Consider the following 22,842-nt stretch of genomic DNA (forward strand, 5'->3'; position numbering starts at 1 on the left):
TGGTTAGTAAGGCTTGGGGTGGGGTCCTGGCCAGGGGTTGTTCTTGGGCCCAGGTGGGCTCTGTCAGGCAGGGGTGGTCCTGGGATCTGGAACCCCAGGAAGCCTCTGAGGCGGCCAGAGGTCCAGTTGCTTGGGGGCCGTGGGGCGGGAACACCAGGGCAGGGCTGGGGCACCTGTGGATTGCGGTAGGTACAAACCAGCTGCTTCATCCCTTGCCAGCTGGGCAACCCCAAAGTGCCACGGCAGGTCTGTGACTGCTCTTCCCAAACAAGGTTCCACTCCATGCCACACAGGCCCCGAGAAGCCGGGTGTGGGACAGACCACACCTGGCACTGCTGCAGGGCCCTGTCCACCTCTCCTAGCACCTTCTTGGTCAGAGAGGGCATGAAGGCTAGCCAAATGCCCTGTCCCAGCTTCCCCTATGGGACAGCTCTAGATGGGGCTGTAACAGGTGCCCTCGGCCCGGCCACAGGAGCAGTACTGGGCAGGTAGACAGCCTGAAGCCTTGGCACAGATCAGGGGAGCAGCATGTCTGGTGCGAGGCTGAAGGCACCGGAGGAGAGGAGTGGCTGACAAGAAGAAATCAGCTGATCTCTTGTCTAAACTTTGAGACCTTTAATTTGTGTTTCATTATCTTCTCAACATGATGCTGGTGTATAAGATTGTTAGCAGTAGATTTTAGTAAAGAAGTTGCGTTTCATTCTTACAAAGGAGGTGAAAGAACTTAGGGGTCAGAAGCATGGTGAGAGTTGCTGGTTAGAGTGCATCACTGAGGTGTTGCTGCCACCTAGTGACAGCAGACCTCAAGGACAGGCTGTGTGGGTCCCCCGCTTCCTGTGTCTGCTGGCCATTTTGATGGCGGAGGACCTGCCCGTGTAAGAAGCCCTGTCAGAATGCTGGTGGGTGACACTGTGAGGGACACCACTTGCCGTGGTCTGGTCTTTGCAAGCAGATACTTTGCAGATTTATTGCAGTGACTTTGCATGGTGAGCTGGTTGCCCTAGGGGCGGACCAGCAAGGGACGGCCTGCGGCTGCTGTGCAGAGGCCTCAAGGGTGCTGCACTGAGGGCCCCAAGCTGCAGGAGCAGGTTGGCAGGCGCGGGCCCACCGCACCCTTTAGAACCAGGCTCGACTAGGGGGCCGGAGCAGGCCTCGAAGGGCTGCCTGGGCCCTTGTAGACCACCTTCTCCAGGCCGTCCACCACCTGCGAGTACTCCAGGTACGAGCTGAAGTGTGTGCACTCGAAGCGGCTGTTCCCGCGCACATATGCCAGGAATTCCGGTGTTCCTGGGCAGATGACATTGTCAGCCAGCAACACAGTCCCCTTCCGCAACAGGCCACACTCCTGCAGGGACAGACCAACAGTCAGAGCGGTGACCGTCAGGGTGTCTGTCAAATCCCCCGCAAGCCAGGAGGGAAGGCCTAGGTCCATCCCACTTCCTCCCCGAGGCCACTGCAGGAAGGGGATCTCCTCCATTCCTCCTGCGTCCTCAGCCCGACAACAGTGGGGGGCACACGGTAGGTGCTTACTTAAAGTGCTAGCGGGAAGTGTGAGTAGAGGAGCCGGGGCCAGGACCAGGGCCACAGTGGCAATTAAGGCCAATGAGTGCCTTGGTCACCTGGTGCCAGGAACTCGGGGCTTCTCAAGGTCAGGGAGGTGCCCGGTGCCCGGTGCCTGGGCTGCTGGTGGCGGTCATTGGAGGGTTGACCTGGCCCGACCAGGGTGACCCTGCAGGGCTGAGGGCGGAGGTGGGACAGACCTCCCCACCCATAAGCCTGCGCCTTGGGTCCATCCTGGACAACCCCCAGCCCAGCATTTGAGGCAGCCCATCTGCAAGAGCGCCTGGGCCTTGGGCAGCCAGCCAGCGCCCCTGGGCTTGGGCTCTGCTGAAGGAGGAGCAGCTGGACACAGCCCCAGGGAGTGGGCTCCCGGTCTCTAAGCCGGGGGAGGAGCCGTTTGGCTTACATAAGAAAGAGAAAAGCCTTGAGAGGAAACGTTTGCCTGGGGCAGGGGCGAAGGGCCACCTGGTTGCTGTGTTGGACTCAGACTTTTTATGCAATCGATTGTGTACAACTGGAAAAAGCTAAGCAACTCCAAACACGGACACCAAATGAAGCAAGGGGCCCCAGGTGTGTCCTAAGTTGCCGCAGGACCACGCGGATGTGTGGGCCCCTCCTGGTGACTTAGGAAAGCGGCAGCCACTCTGCACCCCCTCGTAGAGTCTTCCTAGTGGCGTCTGCACCTCCAGCCCGGAAGCCAAGGGGAGGCCCAGGGCCCTCAGGCCAGAGTGGGAAACATCTGTGAGGTCAGTGAGGCTTAGGGACACCCCAGGAGCCAGGATCTGAACAAAGTGCTGCTAGGAATGGTGGAGTGAAAGGCCTAGAACAGAGGGCAGCCCAGGAGGCACCCCCTGCCCTGACGCAGCCCCAGGAAAGCATCTGGGGCAAGAGGTGCACGAGGTGAGCTGGGGATCCAGCTGACGGGCTCGGGTGGGGCAGGGGCGCTGAAAGACATCAGGCACTAACCCTACCGGTTACCTGTGGACGAAGGAAGCAGAGGAGGAGGAAGCCAGGCCACTGCCCTGAGGAAAGGAGACAAGGAGGCAGCACTCCCTTCCCCACACCCCGCCTCCTGACGGGGACAGATCCCTGGAGTGGTCTGGCCAGAAGCTCAGGGTCCCAGCAAGCCAGTGGCAGGAGGAACGGCATTCGGAGGACCAGAGGGGTGTCCACTGTCCCCAAGCCTCCCTCCTGTCACCCAGGCTGTGGGCTTGACTTGGGAATGTGTGCCTCCCTCGCCCCTCTGGCTCTGCGGGGCTCCAGCTGCCATGCTGTGAGGACACCCCAGCAGCCTGTGGAGAGGTCCGGGTGACGGGGGACCAAGCAGCCTCCCATCTGAATGGCCACCTGCCTGCCCAGCCCCTCAGCCCCGACCCAAAGCCCAGCTGCAGGGCTACAGAACACATGTCCCCGGTTCAGAACTTCCCTTCTGTTGAGCTAATGACCAGCTTTGAACAAGCGGCACTGAGAAAACAATCAGTTTCCTGGTTATGCCAGTATTTGCTCCTTTTCTATCAGCGCTGGCCCCATGATCATCACACACACCGAAGCTGCCGAAGCCTCCACGCCCATGACGCAGGTCCAGCCTGGTCGGCTGCCTGGTGTCTGCCCTCAATACCCCACTTCCTCCCCCGCCCCGGTGTGCTCCTCAGGCGCCCCCAGCCTTCCCCCCGCTGCCGCATCTTGCTGACACAGGTCCTTGTGCAGCTCCTGGTGCTGGACCCCCAATCCGCCTGCCCACAGCCACCTCCCTCCACGCAGCCGACAGGCTCCTTCTGGAAAGAAGACAGATCTAACTTGTCCATACCTGCCTGAAGCCCTCTGTGCTCCTGCCTGTGTGGTCCAGACCTCCACACACCCTGGCCCACTGCCCCAACCTGCCTGTTCCCAGAACATCCCGGGCCCTTTCACACCCAGCCTGCACCTCCGTGCCCACACCAGGACCACTTAGTGCGGGGTCCTGCCCTGCCTCCAGCTATGGCTCAGCAGGGCCCCTGGCGCTCCAAAGGCTGAGCCCACTGACATGGGAGCCCACCTTGCCAGGCAGGTGTCCAGCTCACCTCTAGAAGGAGCATGTCTGGGAGGTACCGGTCCTTCCAGTGGTCAAGGAAGACCATGTCCAGCGTGTCCACGTCATATTTCTTCTTCAGCTGGGGGATGATATCTTGGGATGCCCCGACGACCAATGTCACCTGGAACAGCCCTCGTCAGTGTCCGGCCACAGGGCAAACAGACCCCCACCTGGCCCCACACAGTTTTCTTCAGGGTTTGGGAGACACAGGTCCCCGGCCCCAGCCTCCACGGAATGACCAGCAGGGAAAATGTGGCATCGAGCCGCTGGGGTGTGATGAAGCCCCCAACCCGCCTGGCCCTGGGAGCCTCAGTGCCACCCCGGGGGTGGTGTCATGCCACACCCTGTCCTGTAGGCCTGCGAAGTCCAGCATCTGCTGGGTGATGGCGGCGTAGTCGGGGTTAAGCTCGATGGTGAGCAGCCGGGCGCCGGGCAGCAGCAGGCGGGCCATACGCACGGCCGAGTAGCCCACATAGGCCCCCAGCTCCAGCAGCACGGAGGGGCGCAGCTCCTGCACCACGGCGTCCACGATCTGGCCTGCGGCGGTGGAGGAGGTGTGAGCAGGCGGAGGGGCCTGACCCACTCCCAGTCCTGGCCCAGCTCCTTCCTGACTGAGCAGCAGCCTGCTCCCGATGCCCAGCCCCACGGCCCATGCCTCTGAGCTCCCGTGGCCACTCAGGCCTCTGCGCTGGTCTCTTTTCCACTATTCCTGGCTGACCCCAACCCGTCCTAACCCAGAGCTGTCCTCTGCGGAAGCCCCCACCCCACTCTGCCCACAAGCTGCACTCAAGAGCATCCTTGACTCCCTTGAGCTGGACACGGTTGGAAAGGCCAAGGAGGCCGGACAATGGCTGTCACGTCTGTCCTCAGCCTGACCCTAGGAAATGCAGCTCAGCACATGCCGGTGCCCCATGCTGGAGTCCAGAGATCAGGAGGCAGCCCTGGAGGTGGGGGAGCCTGGTGCCTGGGCCGGGCAGAGTCCAAGAGACTCGGTACGCCCTCCCGCCCAGCCAGGACACCCAGGAACCCACTGCCCACCCCGTGGATCTGGTCCTGCCGGAGGGTGTGCAGATGCAGGGCCTCCAACCGGTGTTGGCGAGGGGCCCCCTGCACAGCACCTCCTGAGGGTCTATCACATGTCTGCCCCCACGGGGATGGCAACATGGTGTCAGGAGTGAGAGGCTGGTCCCCTCGCCCCTGCACACCCGGGAGACAGGTGAACAGCCACAGCACCCACCTTTCTTGTCGCCCACGTTCATGGCCCACTCCTTGGTCAAGCAGTAGGTGTCGATGGCGCGGACCACGCTCTGCGGGTCGCCGGCCACCGCATGTTGCTGTACGTAATGCAGGATGCGCTGCTCCTTACTGTCGCCCATCAGGAGGTTGCAGATGGGGTGCAGGAATAGCTCGTTCCAGCCAAGGAAGACGATGCCGCAGCGGCGCAGGACCGGCAGCACCAGCAGCAGCAACACCAGGCCCAGGGAGACAGCGACCAGCAGCAGGGGCGGGCCCTCCAGCATCTGGTGAGGGGGCGGGCAATGGCAGGGTGAGGCCTGCAGGAGGCCAGGTGGACCCAAGGGCTCCCGTGGTTAGTGCCCCCTGCCGTCCTGGCTGACCCACCCATGCACCCCTCAGTCGGGGGTGGTGCTGCCACGGACCCCTGTGCTGACGGGGGCCCAAGGTTCAAGGGGCCAGCCACCTGCCAGGTTGTTAGCTCCAGGTGTGCACAGCCCCACTCACCCGCAAACAGCTTCCTGCTGGGGCTGCGCCCTGGGTGGGGAGCAGCTGTGTGTCTGGCGGTCCTGCCCAGGGGCTGCAGGTCACAGCCCCCCACCCCTGGCCCACCGTGTTTTCCCAGGAAGCCCAAGGTGAGTTGAGGCTCCTGACACTCAGGGCAATCCCAGAGCACCTGCAGTTCTGTGAGTGTTTCCAGATAGGACACAGGTGGCCCCCATCTGAGGGACACAGGGCACACCCCGCTGGCCACTCCCTTAAGGGATGACCACACAGGGCGCATCTGTCCCTTGAGCAGGAAGGCCACCTGTCCGCCTGTACCACAGTGTGAGCCAGATGTGCCCTCCCCCTCGGCAAGGGGCCCTCCGGGAAGGTAGCCCAGGCCCCAGGCAGACGGATGGGCCTGGGGACCCTGTGACATTGCAGAGCTGAGCCGGCCCAGAGCAGAGACCTTAACATGGAAAAGGATGAAAGGAAGAGGCAGATGTGATGCTTCCACTGGGGCCTGTGGTCACTCACGGGCCACGCACAGGAAGCAGCCTCAGAATCCCAGTGGCCACACAGGCCCCTGCTCTCCGAGAAGCTCCTGAGCAGAAAGGCTCACCCGGGACAGCAGGCAGGGCAGGGCTCTCGGAGGGGAGACCCCTGGAAGACAGCTCTGGGCTCCAGATCCCAATGACCAGGACCATGAGGGGCTTGGTGGGCAGAGCAGAGGATGAACAGGGGTGCTGAGACCCTGCCCGTGGACACCCAGGCTTTCGGGAGGTCTTGGGCCACACGGCCTGGTTACACAGTGAGCACATAACCAGCAGGTTAGAGTCCACACAGTGGAGGTGGGAGCCTCGGCCACACCAATCCCTCCAGCTCCAGCACGGCCTGGACCAGACCTGGCCTCCCAGGCGGCCCTGCCGTCCACACCCCTTCTCTGGGCCCAGCAGCAAAGCAGACAGAAACTCTGTGTTCTCTTGCCTTTAGACCATCAGCAGCAGGAACCACAACCTGCAAGTGACCAAAGCCCTGGAACATGGGCCCCTCCCCAAGGCCAGGCTCACCGGGCCTCCCTCCCCTCGCTGCCCGCAACGACCCAGTTGGGAAATGGGCACAGGACTTGAGCAGACATCTCTCCAGAGGAGACACGCCAGTGAGCGAGCATCTTCTCAACATCACTAGTCACTAGGGAAACGCGAATCAGAACCACACGGTGCCACTTCACACCTGTGAAGATGACTTCCCCACCCCGGCCTCCAAAAAGGGGACACAAGTGCTGGTGCAGACGTGGAGGAACCAGAAACTCGTGCCCGCGACAGGGGCATGAGACGGTGCAGCTGCTGTGGAAAATAGTTGGCGGTTCCTCAGAAAGTTAAATATAGAGTCACCGTGTGACCCAACAATCCCACTTCGGGGTGTGTCCCCAAAAGGGCCGAGAGCAGGGAGTTGACCTGATCCTTGTCCACCGTGCTCACAGCACGGGTCACAGCAGCACCAAAGCGCCAAGCGTGGTCCGTCCACACAGTGGGTGGTGCTTAGTCATCAGAGTGAGGGAAGCCCTGAGCCGGGCTACCCACAAGGACGCACACTTAGGACTATGCTAAGTGAAATAAGCCAGACACAAAGGGATGATAAATATTGTGTGAATCCACTCATACGAAACACCTAGAAAAGGCAGATTCAAAGGGCCGAAGTCGAGCAGGGGCTGCTGGGGCTGGGGAGGGGAGGGAGCTACTGCTGAATGTGGGCAGAGTTTGTTTTGGGTCGTGAAAAAGTTCTGAAAACAGTGGTGTCTGTTACACTGTGTGGACGCACTTAATGCCGCCCCACTGTACGCTTAGAAATTGCTAAAATGGTAAACTTTAACTTACGCATATTTTTCTACAGTAAAAACAGTGGGACACCAAGAAAACAAGCACCCCTGCTCCTGGTCCTCCCTGTTCCCAAACCAGAAAAAGTCACACCACTCTCCGCAGGGGAGCAGGGGCCAGAAAAACCAGCACAGCTACCACCTCCGCGGGGGCCCAGGCACTGGAGTCCCGCTCCAGGGCAGACGCCCACCCACGCCCTTCTGGGAGGAGGGGAAGGGCTTCCTTCCAGTGCCCCTAGCGTGTGTCCTCAGAGATGGCACACAGACCTGGGCAACCTGGCAAGGGACAGGCCCTCTTTCCCAAAACTATAACAGCAACACCCGCCCCCACAACCTTCCTTGCTATCGGCCCATTCTTAAGTGTTCTTCCTGCACTCAACTCTGATCACCACTTATCCTCCTTGAGATAGAGCCCCCAAAGAGGGCAATGGAGACCCTTGGCAGCTGGGTAATGACCTTGGCCCACCAGGCCTAGGTGGGTGGGGGACAGGCAGACCGGCCTCTGACACCCGGAGCCATCAGGTCTTCATTCTGAAAACATCCATTCAGCACTAGGAATGCCTTTGGCTGCTTTGCAAAGATTTGAATCTGCCGTGGGGCCCAGGTGGCCGTGGCCTCCGTCTGCAGAGCAGCGGACACTGGGCTCTCTTGGCCACACGCATCAGGAGGCCAGGGTGAGGAGAGACGGCACTTTTGCCGAGCTGAGTGGCAGGTGGGGGGCCAGAGACCTCGGCCCCACCTCCCGTTTGCTGTGATGCCAGACATCCAGGAAGACAGCGGGATGGGTGCTGTCCCCAAAGCAGGGGTAGAGGCCAGGTTTCTCAGGAAGGCATCTCCTGGCCTAGAAGGAACCCCCCGGGAGCATCCAGTGCCCCTGCGGACGATGTGCCAGCGCAGGGCCCACTGCCCACTTCCTTCCGGTTGGATGACATCCTTGCCAAGGATGAGGGGGGATTGTAGGAGCTCCTTTGGCGACTCCAGCCCCCCTACCCCAGCGTGCTCCCCACAGGCTTCTCATTCCTACCACATCCCTCCTCCCTCCAGCCCCTGCCTCCTCCGCTCTGTCCACCCTGCCAGGCCTTTCCCTCCCTTCCACCCTCAACCCCACAGCCACCGAAACCTTGGGCTCCCGCCCCATGGGGGGCTCTCAAGGGACTCAAGGGACCCCCAAAAGCAACCACCTGAGACTGAGAAGACAAGGTCCAACTCTCATATAAACTAGTGAGTCTTACACACCCGGTGTTCACACCTTCCATGCCTCAGGATGGTGTTACCAAACTAAGCTATAAAATCCCTTAAAGGAATTCTACCCTAATTGGCTTACAAAGAAACAGGCACTTACACAAAGTAAATCTTCCTAAAACTCCCAGAAATATAAGAACCAAGGCATAGGCACAATCATATAAAACTCAGTTTCTGTGGGAGTTGGGTCTTGTCTTTGCTCTATTTTATATTTTTATCCAAGTTGTATTGTGGCACATGGAGCAGGCCCTCGATCCACGTGAGGGTTTAAAGTTTTCCACCAGCGCCTGTGGGGAGACCTTTGAGATCTTTTTTGCCCTGGTATATGAGCTTAGAGAGGCGTGGACCCAATGTTTCCAGTTCCAGGTGGTAGCTCTCAGGGGTCCCTGAGTTCCCTAAGAACCAACTCAACTGTTTTTCAAGTTCATGTAATTTGGTAAATCTTTGGTTAATGAGACTAGTTTAATATTGTTGATTTCATAAAACAACCCTAGAGCTATCAATGGTAAATATGCAAACATATATTTTTATTCTATTTGGTTTACTAAACAACCCAATACTATATCTGTTAGATGTTTGAGATTATACAAATGATAAATTTGCTTTTAATCAAATTTGGTTACTATTCTGAGAAGCTTTATTTCAACAATAATTGTGTTTTATAGTATGTCTACCTAAAAACAGTTTCCAAAGTCTTTTCGGTAACTTGCAACTCTAGAGTTAAGCCAAATTAAGTTAAATAATACATATTCATTAAATATCTTAATAAATTTTTTTTAATGTTTTAAACTATTTTTAAATTGAGATATAGTCAATTTAACATGCTGTTTCAGGTGTACAGCAACCTAATTGAATTATACATATATATGTATATATATTCTTTTTCAGATTATTTTCCATTATAGGCTACAGCAAGATATTGAATATAGTTCCCTCTAAATAATTTCTCATTAAGTTAAAGTGCTGAAACATTCATTACTGGTTGGTCATCAGTTGAAGTTTGTATACTTTTGGCTCCTCATCCATACATGATACAAAGAGACTAAAAGACATTTGGGTGCGTTAATAAATACATTCTTGCTGCAGCCAAACACGCAGTACCAGGAGCATCTACCTTACAGATCATGAGAGGCTATATTCATAAAATTTGCTAATCTGCTACAGAACACTGCTACAGAACCACTGCAATTCGCAGTGGTCAACTTCCTAGTTTTCCTGGTCAAGTAACGGTCGCTAACAGGTAAACATCACAAACCAAGTGTGAGAATAAAACCACCACCAGATACACCCAGAGCAGAGTGAGCTGCCTTTGTACACAACGTAGCGGGGAAGACAGGACGTGTTTTGTCTTTTGTTCTACAGTGAAATGAGGAATTTTGTGCTGTGAGGTCAGAGCTAAGATGAGCCAGGTGGAAGGGAAAGCTTTTTCTTCAGTGAGCTTTAACGCCAGCAGTGTGCTGATACCAAAGTGGGGTCTGGTTCCCTCTCTGTTAAAACAGTATGATTTCTTGGGTTATTGGTTTGCTTTTAGTAGGAGATTGTAAAAGGATTCTCTTTACCTTCTGGAGCATCTTTCTAGGAAACAAAACTTCTGGCTTTAATATAACCCCCGTGCCACTTGACGTCACTCAGGAGGCCCGAGTGTGCTGGCTGTCAAGAGCCCAGGGTTTTTCGGGCATGTCCCCTCCTACATCTACGTTTGAGCTTCTGGGTTGTTGCTCGGGAAAGCGGATAACTATGTATTGCTCTGCAGTGAGCTGGGATCGTATTTAATCAAGCGTTCACACCTTCCAATGTTTTTGACAACAATCTTCCCCAAATCAATCCTTAATGAAGTCTTGATCTCAAAATGGTTTGGGGATTTCTCAGAGGGTCCTCGGAAAAGCTCACTGATTTGTTCTCTCACACTGTAAGAGGAGGGATGTTAAAAATAATTAGGTTTAGGTGGGGAGAGTATAAGTCAGTGGTAGAGTGCATGCCTAGCATGCACAAGGTCCTGGGTTCAATCCCCTGTACCTCCATTAAAAAATAAATAAGCCTAATTACCTACTCCTCTAGCAAAAATTTTTTTTTAAATGAAAAAATAATTAGGTTTATTCGTTATGTTAAGTTGCACGAGAAGCACTGTCGAATGAGAAGAGGTGCGTAGCCTTCCCTAGGTGAACGTGTGCGGGTAAATGCTATTCACAGACGTATTTCAGAAGTTTGTCAGTGCTCTTGCTTCCCACGTGTCCGGGTACAACGCTATCACTCACAGCTCCACACTGAACGTGGTGTGTGTGCTGCAGGAACAGCCACATGGCCCTGTCAAGGGTGTTTTTATAACATACTCTCCCCAGCTCGTTAACCACAGCCACTTGGAGTCTTTCGTCATCTGCAGGTAATTCTGTTTCACTCTGATGCTTCTCCAAAGCATCTGCAACGCAATGCAGGCCAGAGCACGTCCTCAGCCACAACAAGGGCCTGATTTGAGATGCACCACACGGGAAGGGCTGACCAGGGACCCCGATGGCACCGCCCCACCGGCCTGACCAAGGGTCCCAGTGCAGAGACCAATGGGCTCATGAGCTGCGAACCAAAGATAAGGCAGAACAGAAACGGACAAGACTGAGTGCACTGAAAAAGGACGACTGGAATTTTTCGTGACTTTTGTTTAGAATACCGTTGGCTCTTTAACGTTCCCTTTTCTTGATATTAAAAAAAAAAACCCATCCTCTTCTCTCTTAAGCGAGCTATGACTCATAAAAATCTAGTAAGTTATATTTCTGTAAACAAAATTGAAGCATTTATCTTTTTCTCCCTGTCTGATCCTCCAAAAATCAGAAACTACATTGTGTATTGCTATATTGCACATAAATAGTGATCTGCATAGTTTAACAAGACTGCCCTCCTCGTGACAGGACATGATTGAAAACCCTGGTTGTATTACCAAGGAATGTCATGAATGAAAATGACTCATAGAGGAACTGTGGTCACTTTCTGAAGCAAAGGCTTACAAAGCCCTCTGGGAAAATCCGGCCTGGTGCCCGGCATCCAAGGTCCTCAGCCTTCCAGTGAGCAAGGAAGGTCACCTCCTGCAGCCCAGGAACCCTGGGATATTGGGGGGCCTTGACAAGACAGGAATTCACCCGCGTCTGCAAGTGAAGTTGATGGCAAGTTCTTGGATCGACCTCCCACGGTGGAAGGTTTTAAACGCGCATCTGAGATTTCCCTATCTAAGCTTCCAGAGACCAGCTGAGAAAGGGCTGGAAGTCAGTCACCATTCTTGCTGCACGCATGGAAGTTATCAGCCTTGCCTAATAAGACCAGAACTATTTTGTAAACAAGGATATTCTTCCTTTGATGATCCCTGATCAAAAAGGGAAATGACAGCAGAGAGAGATTCTGGCTCAGTGGAGAATATAATACTCTCGTGGGCCACTGGAGCCCAGCCCCGCCGGCATCTCTGAGGCCCTGTTGGCCACCTGTGACCTGGACTGCGTCCTGCCACCTGCCGTGCTTGGTCAGCCCTCCCTCCCCAAACCTCTGACTCTTTCTGCCTCCTCGAGGACCCAGTACAACTCTCCAAATTGTTGCTCTCCATTTCCCTCCCTCCCAGCTTGGTGTCCCTGAGAACTAAAATCTGGCCGCCAGACCCTTCCCGGGACTCAGCTGTCCTGTAGCTCCCCTTCGTCTCCAGGGTCTGGAAAAGCTCTGGAAGCTGAGGCCAGACAAGGTGGCGGGAAAGTCCGAGAACTCACCACCCAGCACGTGGGGGCCACTGCAGAACCCCCCTAGGGTTCCCACATCTCCCGGGCTCTGCTCTGGGACACAGATGTCTATGCCGTCACCAGTCACACCACACACCTGGAAAGCCCGCGAGCGGCCTGCCACTGTTACCTCATGCCACCACCTAGAGACACTCAGAGCTCAGTGTCTTCCCGACGCCGTCCCAGGACTCAAAACCACTCACTAAGGAGACTCCCTCCCTCTGATCCCCCTTCTCCACCAGGCCTGACAGTAGAAACACTAAGGGTGGCGCCTCACAGTACTTCCCTAAAATGCCGCAGCTCCCCAGGGCGACTGCCTGACCACACTCATGGCTTCCAAAAGGGAAAAAGCCAAATTCTACAGGTGCCAGTTAGCAAGCCCCGGCCGGTGTTCCAGGGACCCACGCCTCTTCCCTCTTTTTGTAAATTTTCACTCCCCCTCTCAAGCCCAGATGCACCCCCACCCCCACCCTCCCTTTAAAAGGCCCAGTCACCTCTGAGCAGGGCTGGAGGGGGCTCAGGTCTCTCGTGTCCTGGGTAGTCAGTGTCCACTTTGTTTACCGGACCCCACTCTGCAGGCCAGCCCTTTGGAGCCCCTCCAGGAGTGGAGGCAGAGGAGCTCAGGGAAACAGGCTGGGAAAACCTGAAAGGCTGGTTTGGGGCAGATCTTTCCTGATGGAGGTGGCCACACCCCTGAAGGAAAGGCCCAGGGACCCCAGGGCCTGCCAGTAGGAGCCATCTCCAGCTGAGCCCCACCCAGTTCTCCCTCTGCGAGGAACCAAGGGCGGAGTCAGGCCCTGACTCTGCAACCTGGTCCCAGATCTGAGAACTCCCAGGAGACTGGAGGCCCTCGGGTCCGGGTCCCCTAGCCCTGTTGCAGCCCCTGTGCCTAAGCAGACCTTCCCCTGCAGTACGACACCCCTCCGTCCACCAGACTGGCACCACCCACTGCCCCCACCCACTGCCCCCATCTATGTCCAGTGACCCCATCTCAGAGTTCCCATCCCAGGTCAGAGACCCTCCCCCAGGTCCCTGAACCCCTCCCCACCCCAAGTCAGATTCCCCCACCCCAGGTCCAGAGACCCCACCTCATGTCCAAAGTCCCTGTCCCAGAGCCAGCATCCCAGGTCAGAGCCCTCCATCCATGTCTAGAGACCCCACCCCAGTTCTGGGGGGTGGTCCTTGGACCCTCCACCCGAGACCGGAGCCCCCAGCTCATGTCCGGAGCCCCAGCCGCATGTCCAGAGACCCCACCCCCCACCCCGGGCCGGAGCCCCCAGCCCAGGGGGAACCTGTCATCAGAGTCCTAACTCCCCCGACACCCGGGCTCCTCACCGAAGCCGGACCCCCACCCTCGGTCTGCACCGCACCAGGTGGGCCCCCAGGCGCACACACCTCGCCGCGTCCCGCCGCGCCCCGAACGCGCGCCTTCCGCGCCCGGCGGGTCGTCGCAGGCAGTGCGGCGGGCAGCCCGGCGGCCGAGGCCCCAAGGCGGCGGCGGCGGCGGCGATGGCGATGGCGGCGCTGCGCGGACCGGCAGGGCGCTTCCGGTGGCGCGTGCGGGCCGTGCCGGGCGGGGCGCGGGGCGCGGCAGGTAGGGTCTCGGGTGCGGGGCGGGGGTGCGCGCCGGGGTGGCGGAGGGGTGTCCGCGGGGGCGCCGCCGCCAGCAGGGCGCCCGGCCCCCTTTCCGGGTGGGAGCGAGCAGGGCCCCCGCCCCGCCCCCAGGCGCTGCCCGGAGCCCCCAGCCCCGGATCGACGTGGTCCTGACCTTGGTGGAGATGGCTCACCTCTTGAGGTCGCGCGTGCCAACCTGGCCGCCTCCTCCCCGAGGCCCTAGCGGCCACACGCAACAGGGGCACGATACAGGCACGTGCAAGAATCAGGAAGGGGACACCGGGGCCCCGCGGCATGCCCCGGTCTGCACTGCTCTGTGGGGCTCTCGGGAGGAGAGGACATGCTGGGAGTCCTCCTGGAGCCACCAAGGACCAAACCACACAGTAGTCCCATAACCCTAGCACCCAGGGTGCCGCCAGGGTCGGGGGCAGAGGCTGGGTCCCATGGGAGCACGGACTGCCCTGAGCTGGCCAGTGCCACCACTTAAGCCACGGTGCTGTTGCCAGTCCTGTGCGTGATGACATGCTCTTCACCGTGTCCCTGCACAGTGATCTGCCCCCAGACCCTACCCTGGATGACCCCAAGGGGAGTGGGGGCTGGAGCAGGGACGGGGGAATTGCTCCTCGTGGACATGGTGCCATGAGAGGAAGAGGGGCTGGGCCCTCAGCCAGCTGTGTGCTGCCATGGTCTTGGGGAGCAGGGCTGGAGTGGCCTCACAGAGTCCAGGGAGGCCGTCACCTGCTTGTGAGGAGGGGACAGGTAGCTGCTTTCGGTAACTTTGCTGACCTTCAGGACCCCAGCTGCACATGTCAGGCAGGATGTTCGCGGTGATTTGATGCCCCTCATCCTGCCTGCTGCAGCTACTGCCACAAGCCCAGGCCTTGCAGGCTGGTAGGGGGCCTTGCACCCAGGGGAGCCCACAGGGCCAGGGTGAGGAGGAGCTGGTAGGGCCTGGGGGCAGTGGTGACACCCAACAGGGGCCCCTGGGTACAATTTGGGGCCTCAGCCTCCATTTCAGCCCTGCAGCTCGTCTGAGAAGGAAGACACCTGCCCCGTCTGGGTGTGCGGGTGGTGGGTGCAGCCCCGGAACAGGAAGCAGAGTGGCCGTGCGGCTGGTGTCACCTGTCCCTGAACCCCAGGGAAGCGCATACAGGGAGGACAGCTGTGCGTTCCCCCTCCCAGGTGGCTCCCGAGGTGGCTGGCGGCCTGTGGGCACGTGGGGCCTCTGCTTTCCCAAGTGCCCTTCTCCAGCCTCGCCATCCTCGCTGGGCTCCACTCTTGGCAGGCCCGGTCCCAGGCCCTGCGTTCAGAGGACAGCAGAAAATCAAAAAAGGAGGGCTCGGAGCGCAGGGGTGAGACAGACCTTTCCAGGCCGAACCCTGCGTGCAGGGGCCCCATGGGGTGCAGGGGTGCATCCCCCACTGACACCCTAAGGGCAGCGACCCAGATCCTCCCACGTGTTTACAGGAGCTTCCAGAGGCTCAGCTGCTGGCCTCCTCCAAGTCATTATCAGACTGAGGGCACCTGGGCATGCCCCATGGGGAGGGCAAACAGCCAAAGATAAACCCACAATCCATGCGGACAGCTGCTCGCACTGCCCTCTATCTGACAGCAAGCAGGGGGCACAGGGTGGGCTGCGGGGCAGAGAGACGCACGGGGACCCTGTCGTGGCCGCAGGAAGGACAGGCACCTGCCATGGAAGGTAGGGGTGTTCTGCTGGCAAACTGCGCAGCAGTAGAGGAGAGAGCCCCTGGATGCAGCTCCTGGGCTCCCTCGAACTCCCTCCCCCTCCACCCCATCCTGTTAATTTTCTGTTAGTGCTCCTCCCTTCATGGAGAGCGGCTGGGGAGTGTCTGGTGCCTGGAGTCCTTGACGCGGGCCCAGGCTCAGGGCTCCCTCAGGCTGGCCACACCCGAGGACACAGCTGCCCTCACCTGCCCCTCCACTCCCTGCTCGCCACCCACCCCATATTAGTTGTCCCTTGCCTGCCTTCCATGCCAGCATTTGCAGAAGAAGGATGAATAATGCTTTCCGCAGGGTAGGAAAGACAGGGTGAGCCCCAAAGGCATTTCAAGTCGCTGCCCTCCCAGGCCCAGCAGGCACTCTGAGAGGCCAGGCCATGCTGCCCAGTACAGGGTCTCTCCTGCTCTTGCTCACTTAGAACTAAGGGTGACCTTTGCAACTGAAAGACAGATGGACTCAGAGCAAACGTGTCTGCTCAGAGCACTGGGTGAAGTTAAGTTTGGGGCAGTCCTGCCGGTTAAGTTACCTTCCTGACATAGGGGTATGTATGTGGGGGGTTCCACCCCCGCCAGCCTCGTCTGGCTCTGCTCAGTCTCAGGGTGTGTGGTTGCCTTCTGCGTGAGGTGGGGCAGGTGGTCCCCCAGACCACAGGCGGGACTCTGGTCCTGTAAAGTCCATCCTGTGCCACATTAGACCGAACAGAGCTGCCAGCCCTTTGGAAACTGTGGCTTCTGGGACACGTGCCCCCAACTAGTCCTGGCCCCCCTCACCTCTTACCCCTTTTCCAGCAGGACAGCAGTGCTACGACCTCCTGGTGATTGGAGGGGGATCTGGCGGCCTGGCCTGTGCCAAGGAAGGTACGTGTCTGCATCCTACACCCCGCGGTGTGGCAGGGCCTCCAGGCTTCCAGGCCCTTGGAGAGAGCAGTGGTCATGTCCAGGGCTGTATGAGGATGTGCCGTGAGTGGCCATGAGCAGAATGCACTGTCCCTGCAGCTGGCCTGCCGGTCTCTGGGCCAGTCACCCTGCCAGGGTCACCCAGTAGCCTTGTCAGTGCGCCCGGCTCCCCATGAGCCCAGCTGTCTGTGCGGCACACAGCAGCCAGGGTGGCCCGCGTCTAAGCCTGCCTCCTGGGCTGCTGCCCTACCCTGGGTCCCGTCCGCCCCTGCCCCTGTCCCTGTCACCTCCTCGCTGTTTTGCACGTGCATTCGGGGTCTTCCTGGCCGGCCCCCTGCCCGGTCAGCTGCGGTCTCATCCCTATATGAACCCTGCACATCCCCAGCTCTGCTGTCCTAACCCTGGCCCTGACCCTGACCTTAACCCTGACCCTAACCCTTGCCAACACTTGATACTGTCTTTTCCATTGTAGCCCATCCTAAGTAGGTGTGAGGTGGTGTCTCACTGTGGTTGACTTTTGTTTCCCTAATGACTAATCGAGTGTCTTTTCACATGTTTCCTGGCCATTTGTGTATCTGTGGAGAAATGTCTTTTCAGAAACTTTGCCCATTTTTAAATTGGGTTGTCTTTTTTTTATTACTGAGTAATAGGAGTACCCACACACACATATATTCTAGACACTAGACCCTCATCAGGTACACAATTTGCAAATACTTTTTTTTTGTCTGTGTATTATCTTTTCACTTTTATGATTGTGTCCTTTGCAGCACAAGTGTTTAATTTTGATGAAGTCGGTTGATGATTATTTCCTGTACTTTCAGTGTCATATGTAAGAAACTGATGCCTAATCCAAGGTCACACAATCTTAGGGCTGTTTTCTTCTGAGTCTCAGAGTTTCAGAGTTTCAGCTCTTACATTTAGGCTGTTGGTCCACTTGGGGTTCGGGTGCAGGCATGGTCTGAGGTTGCTGCCTTTGGGTGTGTAGGGTGCACCTTCGAGTGACGCTCTCCCCTGCGTGGGCGGCGCAGGGACCTCACAGCAGTGCCATCTCCTTTCTCCTCCTTCCACATCGCCACACCCTCCACTTTTATGTGTTATAAACCCCACAACACTTTGTACTACTTTTGCTCAGTTACCTTCTAAAGAGATTTGAACAATGAGGAAAAAGCTAACACCTCTGCCCACAGGGTCATCTTTCTGGGGCCCTCCGTTCCCTTTTCTGGATCTCAGTTTCCATCTGGGATCGTGTTTCTCTACCTGAGGGGCGTCCATGAACATTGCCTGTAACGTGGCTCCCGGGGTAATAAAATCTTTCAGCGTTTGTAAGTCTGAAGACGTGTTTATTTTGCCTTCATTTTGAAAAGATTTTTTTCCTCTGGCTCTGTAATTCAAGGTCGACAGTTTTCCTTTAGTGTAGTCAGTCCTCCATGGGTTCCACATCCACAGATTCCAGTAACCACGGATCCAAAAATTTTTTTTTAAATTCCAAAAAGTCCCCAAAAGCAGAACTGGAATTTGCTGCACCCTGGCAACTGTTCGTGTAGCATTTGCATTGTATTTACAACTATTTATATGTCATTTACACGTCACTTACATTGTATTTACAACTACTTGCGTAGCACGTACGTTGTGTTAGGTGTTAGAATGTAGTAATGATTTAAAGTATAGGTTACTGCAGATACTGCAGCATCTTGTACGAGGGACTCGAGCATCCGTGGGTTTTGTGTGTCTTTTCCTCTGGTGGCTTTGAGGATTCCCTCTTTCCGGTGGTTTTGAGCAGTTTGCTGGTGGTGTGCCATGGTGTAGCGCTGACTTGTCTTCCTGCGGGAGTTCACTGGGCGTCATAGCTTCCGCTCAGGCCGGGAGACTCTTCAACCACCATTTCTTTACCGTGGGAGCCTAGTTACATGTGGCCAGCCTGGCACAAAGCTCGCTGGAGTGCTTTTCACTCGGGATCGCTCCCGTTCCTGTTCTCGGGCTCACTTGCACGAGCCGCTGCGGTTTCTGCTCTTCCAGGAACCCCACTCCACGCAGTTTTCACCCTCCAGTTCGACTTCGGTCCTTTCTCATAGCTGCCATGTTGCTGCTTAGCTTTTTGACCATTTGGAATACAGCTATAATACCTGTTTTATGTTCTTTCCTGCTACTTCTGACATCATGTCAGTTTCCGTGGACTGCTTTTCCCTTTAAGGGTTGTTTTTCCTGCTTCTTTGCCTGTCTGGTAAGTTTTGTTTTGAGTGCAGACACTGAACTTCACCTTGCTGGCTCTTGGATAGTTTTATATTTCTAGAAATGTTTCTGAGCATGTTCCGGGATGCAGGTAAGAGACAGTTGGATCTTTTTGAGTTTTCTGCTTAAGATCTGTTAGGCGGGCCTGGAGCTGTGCCCAGTCTAGGGCTAATTATTCCCAGTTACTGAGGCATGACGTTCCTTAACGCTCCCCTGGGCTGCAGGAATAATTTCTCCAGGCTGGCTCCTGCCCTTCTCTGGTCCTGTATCCCAGGAAGTCTGGCCGCCTCGATCTGCCTGAGACGCTGCTGGACTCTGCCTGGGCCCTCCCAGTGCAGTGTCCTAGGGACTCTCAGCTCGTCCCTTTCCTGTCTCGCAGAGATCGCTGGCCTGTTTTCCTTTGTTCAGTCTCTTGAAACCATTATTTCATGTATTTTGTCTAGCTTTCTGGTTGTTTTGAGCCGGAGGGTACCTCTGGTCCAGAGACTGTCCTGGTCAGACCTGGGACCTGGGCCATGGCACTTTGGAAGAATCTCTGAGGCCACAGCCTTTAAGTCAGGCACTGGGGTCTCATCATTAATCAGTTGAACGAAATGGTTTTGTTAGTGAAGATTCTGAAACTCTGTTCTAATCTTGGTTTCTGGTAGCCATCGATCAAGCACTGGTGTTTCAAACACTCGTGGGATCCTGAGTGTGAGACGGGCAGCCCTTGGAGCCATCACGTCCAGGGCCGAGGGTTGGCTGTGCAGTTCCCCAGGCGAGCTGGGAACCCCGTGATTAGCCTTGACCTCAGAACTTGGGGCTTGTGGCTGGAGGAGCCTGCTCACAGCCAGGGGTGGGGGGCTCCAGAGAGGGGTGTGTTTGGGGGATGCAGGGGGGGCCCTCAGGCAGGGGTTTGGTTGGGGGAGGTGGGAGGGGCTCGAGGCAGGGGTGTGGTTGGGGGAGGCGGGATGAGGCTCCAGGCAGGCGTGTGGCTGGGGGAGTCAGGGTGAGGCTCTAGGCAGGGGTGCAGTTTGGAGCCCAGATCTCCCCATCTGGGGGCTGGCTGAGCTGGACCTGCCTTGTGACCTCTGAGCTTTCATTTCCTCACCCGGAGAGGAGACGGCAAACCCCCACCTAGAGGCTCTGAGCAGGGTCGACCAAGGTCCACCCTACGTGGCGTCTGCGTGCAGAGAGGAGAGAGCACACCCCCTGGGAAGAGAGCCAGGGCCTCCCCTGTGATGCCTCCCGGGGAGCTTGTGCTGAAAGTCCAGGCCTGGAGCCAGGTTGCAGGGCAGGGTTGAGGGGCAGTGTTGCCAGGCTGGGCGGTACAGAGGGTGCTGTCAAGAGGAGGTCAAGATGCCCGCCCATGGGCAGCACAGCTGGGTGGCAGAGGCGGTGGGGACAGCTACCCACCCAGTCCTTCCCATCCCTCCTCTGGGCCTCGTGGCCTCTGGGTCCCCGCCCCTGACCCCGAATCTGTTCCCCACCTGTGCCCACCTGCCTGCTTCCCTTGTTGTTGCAGCCGCTCAGCTGGGAAAGAAGGTGGCCGTGGTGGACTATGTGGAGCCTTCCCCCCGAGGTAGGCAGTCCTGTGGGAGCCATGCCTCCCGGGGCAGGGGTGGGGGTTCCTGTGTGGACGGCAGCTGAGCCTAGCCCACCCACAGCTGTCCAGTCTCTGGACAGCATCCTGCTGCTCTGTTTAAAGTTCCTTGTCCTCTTCATTTAAAACAAACACTGCCGCGGTAGAGGGCAGATTCGCACGGCAGGCGCACCGGGGCCATTGGCACTGCAGACGGCAACTTCAGAGGGATTTGAAGCACCTATGAGTGGGGACGGTCCAGCTCACCCAAGTGCTGTCTGCGTGTGCTCTCCCTGATGCGGCAGGTACCAGGTGGGGCCTCGGTGGCACCTGCGTGAATGTCGGCTGCATCCCCAAGAAGCTGATGCACCAGGCGGCGCTGCTGGGAGGCAGCCTCCACGATGCCTCCCACTTCGGCTGGGAGGTGGCCCAGCCTGTCCGGCATGACTGGTGAGGACCCAGCCTCCCCTGGGGAGGATGACTGACCCCATCGTGGGACCCTCCCCCAGGCTCAACTCTGGACCCCAGACATTTGGCGAAGTTTGCGGGCATTTTTGGTGATTCCTGCCACGGGGGGCTGCTCGTCCCCTGCACATGCCCCACGAAGCCCAGGCCACCCCTGGAAGGACTACCCACCCAAGGGCTCAGCAGGTGGCCCGTGGTGTGCTCAGAGCTCCGTGGTCCGAAGCTCCACTTCCCTGAGCCCACAGGTCCAGAGCCCCAAACCTGGCACAGAGGTGGCAGCCATGGGGACAGGTGTCACCCACGTTTGTCTCTGGGTGTTCCTGTTAAGGGCTGTTTGCATTTAACGGTCTGTGCTGGGACCTGCAGCTGGTGCTTGTGTGGTGCTTTTTAACATTTTGTTCTGTGTTACCAGGAGGAAAATGGCAGAAGCTGTTCAAAACTACGTGAAGTCCCTGAACTGGGGGCACCGGGTCCAGCTGCAGGACAGGTACGGAGGGTCCGGGTGGGTTGTGGGGCTGTGAGGACTCTCCAGGAGCCTCGGGGACACAGGGCTTGGCCGTGGGGACAACTCAAAGTGGACAAGGCCCAGCCACCCCTATTCCTTGAGTGCCTGTTCTCCTGGCCTCACTGTCTGCTGCCTGCTGGACACCCTCCCTCACCGGCAGGAAGTTGGTGGGTTTTGGCAGAGGAGAAATAGGTACACGTGGGGGCCTCTACTTCCTGCTGGAGCATGCCCAGGTGACAGGACTGACCTCGGGGGAGGCCTGGCCACCTCTGTCCTCAGACACCAGGGCTGTACTTGGGCCCTTAGGATGTCCCTGTATGGCAACTCCTCTCTCCCCACCTGAGCCATGGGCGCGATGGGGTTGGGGGGCCAGGCAGGGCCCAGGCTCACGTGTTAGCCGTCTGCATGGTGCTCCCTATTTAATCCCAGAGGTGATGTCTCATTTGCAGAGGAAATGTTTGAAAATCCTATTTTTATTTTGCAGGAAAGTCAAGTACTTTAACTTTAAGGCCAGCTTTGTCAATAAGCACACGGTTTGCGGTGTCTCAAAAGGTGGGAAAGAGGTGAGTGCCCGCCTCACTGGGGCTCCTGGGGGACAGGGCCGGCCAGTCTGCAGGCCTGGAGGAGCAGACCTCGGCTTTGTTTGGCCTCAGCTCCATCCTCAGTAGTCAGCACAGCAGGAACCAACAAGATGTTCCTCCGAGGCCAATCGTGATTCTTTCTGAAGGGGGAGTCACACCAGGCTGCCCGCCTCCCGGGGCAGCCACACCCCTGGAGGGCTCTGCAGGGATCCAGGAGACCTGCCGCCTGCGGGACGCTTTGTAAACTGTGGATTTAGGACCTCTCCTGCCTGTCCCTGGTCCCTGGACGGCCCCCAGTTCCCGGGCCTGGGCTGCTGCCCCAGGGTGTGCGCTGCAGGGCAGGGGCTGATCGGAAAGCTGGCTGAGCCTTTGTGTGGGTGACCGTGGCTTTCTCGGTTTGTTCTCAGGCTCTGCTTTCAGCCGAGCACATCGTCATTGCTACCGGGGGCCGGCCGAGGTACCCCACGCACGTGAGTGTCCTCAGCACCCTCGCTGTGCTACCCGCTAGTGGTTGGGTGATGCCCATCTTCCCCTCTGCACCCTCTTCCCCAAGTGGCATCCTTATGTGAGCTCTTGGATCCCCTTTGCTGAGGCGGGCTGCCCGTTCCCAGTCACCAAGGCCCAGAGTGGCTCCCTCTTCCCTTGGCTGCCTGTGTGGGTTCCACTTAAAGCCCCTGGAGGCCATGGTCGGCTCCAAGATCACCTCAGCCCCGCATACATCTCCCGAGGCACCTGCTAGGGGCTGGCCATTCACCCAGAGGAAGTGAGGCGGGGCTGCGGGCCCCCCGGGAGACCCCAGTGGCCAGGGTCTCTCCTCCCGGCCTGGGATGGCCCACCACGCCCTACACCTGCAGGACTGGTGTGTTTTGGTCCCTTTGATATTCAGAACTCTTGGCCTTCCTTGGGCAAACTTGAGAAATTCCTCACTTTATGTTTTTTGCCAATTGGAACTATAAACTGTCTGAAATCCATTTCCTGTCTCCCAGAACATCTTACTCTCTCGGGTCATGTGTCCCCCACCTGCTGAGTAACCT

At 57.5% G+C, this 22,842-nt stretch overlaps 2 protein-coding genes across 10 annotated transcripts in view; one reads left to right on the forward strand and one right to left on the reverse strand.

Moving 5' to 3' along the window:
- Positions 1–593: 593 nt before the first annotated feature.
- On the reverse strand, positions 594–14,025 carry COMT (catechol-O-methyltransferase). Of its 4 annotated transcripts, none has more exons than XM_015251832.3 (5): positions 14,002–14,025; positions 4,869–5,151; positions 3,975–4,168; positions 3,621–3,752; positions 594–1,345 (listed from the first exon to the last, which is right to left on the reverse strand). In XM_015251832.3, exons 2-5 carry the CDS (start codon positions 5,149–5,151, stop codon positions 1,133–1,135), a joined length of 822 nt encoding a protein of 273 aa, XP_015107318.1. In that variant the 5' UTR covers positions 14,002–14,025; the 3' UTR covers positions 594–1,132. The 4 variants fall into 4 exon arrangements, with proteins under 4 accessions (XP_015107318.1, XP_031526157.1, XP_031526158.1 ...); XM_031670297.2 differs by lacking the exon at positions 14,002–14,025 and adding an exon at positions 13,610–13,743; XM_031670298.2 differs by lacking the exon at positions 14,002–14,025 and adding an exon at positions 13,550–13,663.
- Positions 13,683–22,842, forward strand: part of TXNRD2 (thioredoxin reductase 2) — a 31,835-nt gene continuing 22,675 nt past the window's right edge. For 3 of the 6 annotated variants that reach the window (XM_072953213.1, XM_072953217.1, XM_072953218.1), the window contains exons 1-7: positions 13,683–13,808; positions 16,360–16,428; positions 20,201–20,257; positions 20,563–20,707; positions 21,135–21,209; positions 21,712–21,790; positions 22,216–22,278. In XM_072953213.1, the coding sequence (XP_072809314.1) occupies positions 13,724–13,808; positions 16,360–16,428; positions 20,201–20,257; positions 20,563–20,707; positions 21,135–21,209; positions 21,712–21,790; positions 22,216–22,278 (573 nt within the window). In that variant the 5' untranslated portion in view covers positions 13,683–13,723. The remainder of the gene's footprint in view (positions 13,809–16,359; positions 16,429–20,200; positions 20,258–20,562; positions 20,708–21,134; positions 21,210–21,711; positions 21,791–22,215; positions 22,279–22,842) is intronic. The other 3 variants (XM_072953214.1, XM_072953215.1, XM_072953216.1) reach the window with 3 other exon arrangements.

This window comes from Vicugna pacos, chromosome 32 (assembly GCF_048564905.1).
Source record: "Vicugna pacos chromosome 32, VicPac4, whole genome shotgun sequence".
Taxonomy (NCBI): domain Eukaryota; kingdom Metazoa; phylum Chordata; class Mammalia; order Artiodactyla; family Camelidae; genus Vicugna; species Vicugna pacos.

Coding starts and splice junctions, on each gene's coding strand:
- COMT (XM_015251832.3), bottom strand. CDS start 5,151: ATGCTGGAGGGCCCGCCCCTGCTGCTGGTCGCTGTCTCCCTGGGCCTG. Junction 4,169..4,868: donor GAACGTGGGCGACAAGAAAG/GTGGGTGCTGTG, acceptor CCACCGCCGCAG/GCCAGATCGTGGACGCCGTG. Junction 1,346..3,620: donor CAGACATGCTCCTTCTAGAG/GTGAGCTGGACA, acceptor CTGTCCCTGCAG/GAGTGTGGCCTGTTGCGGAA.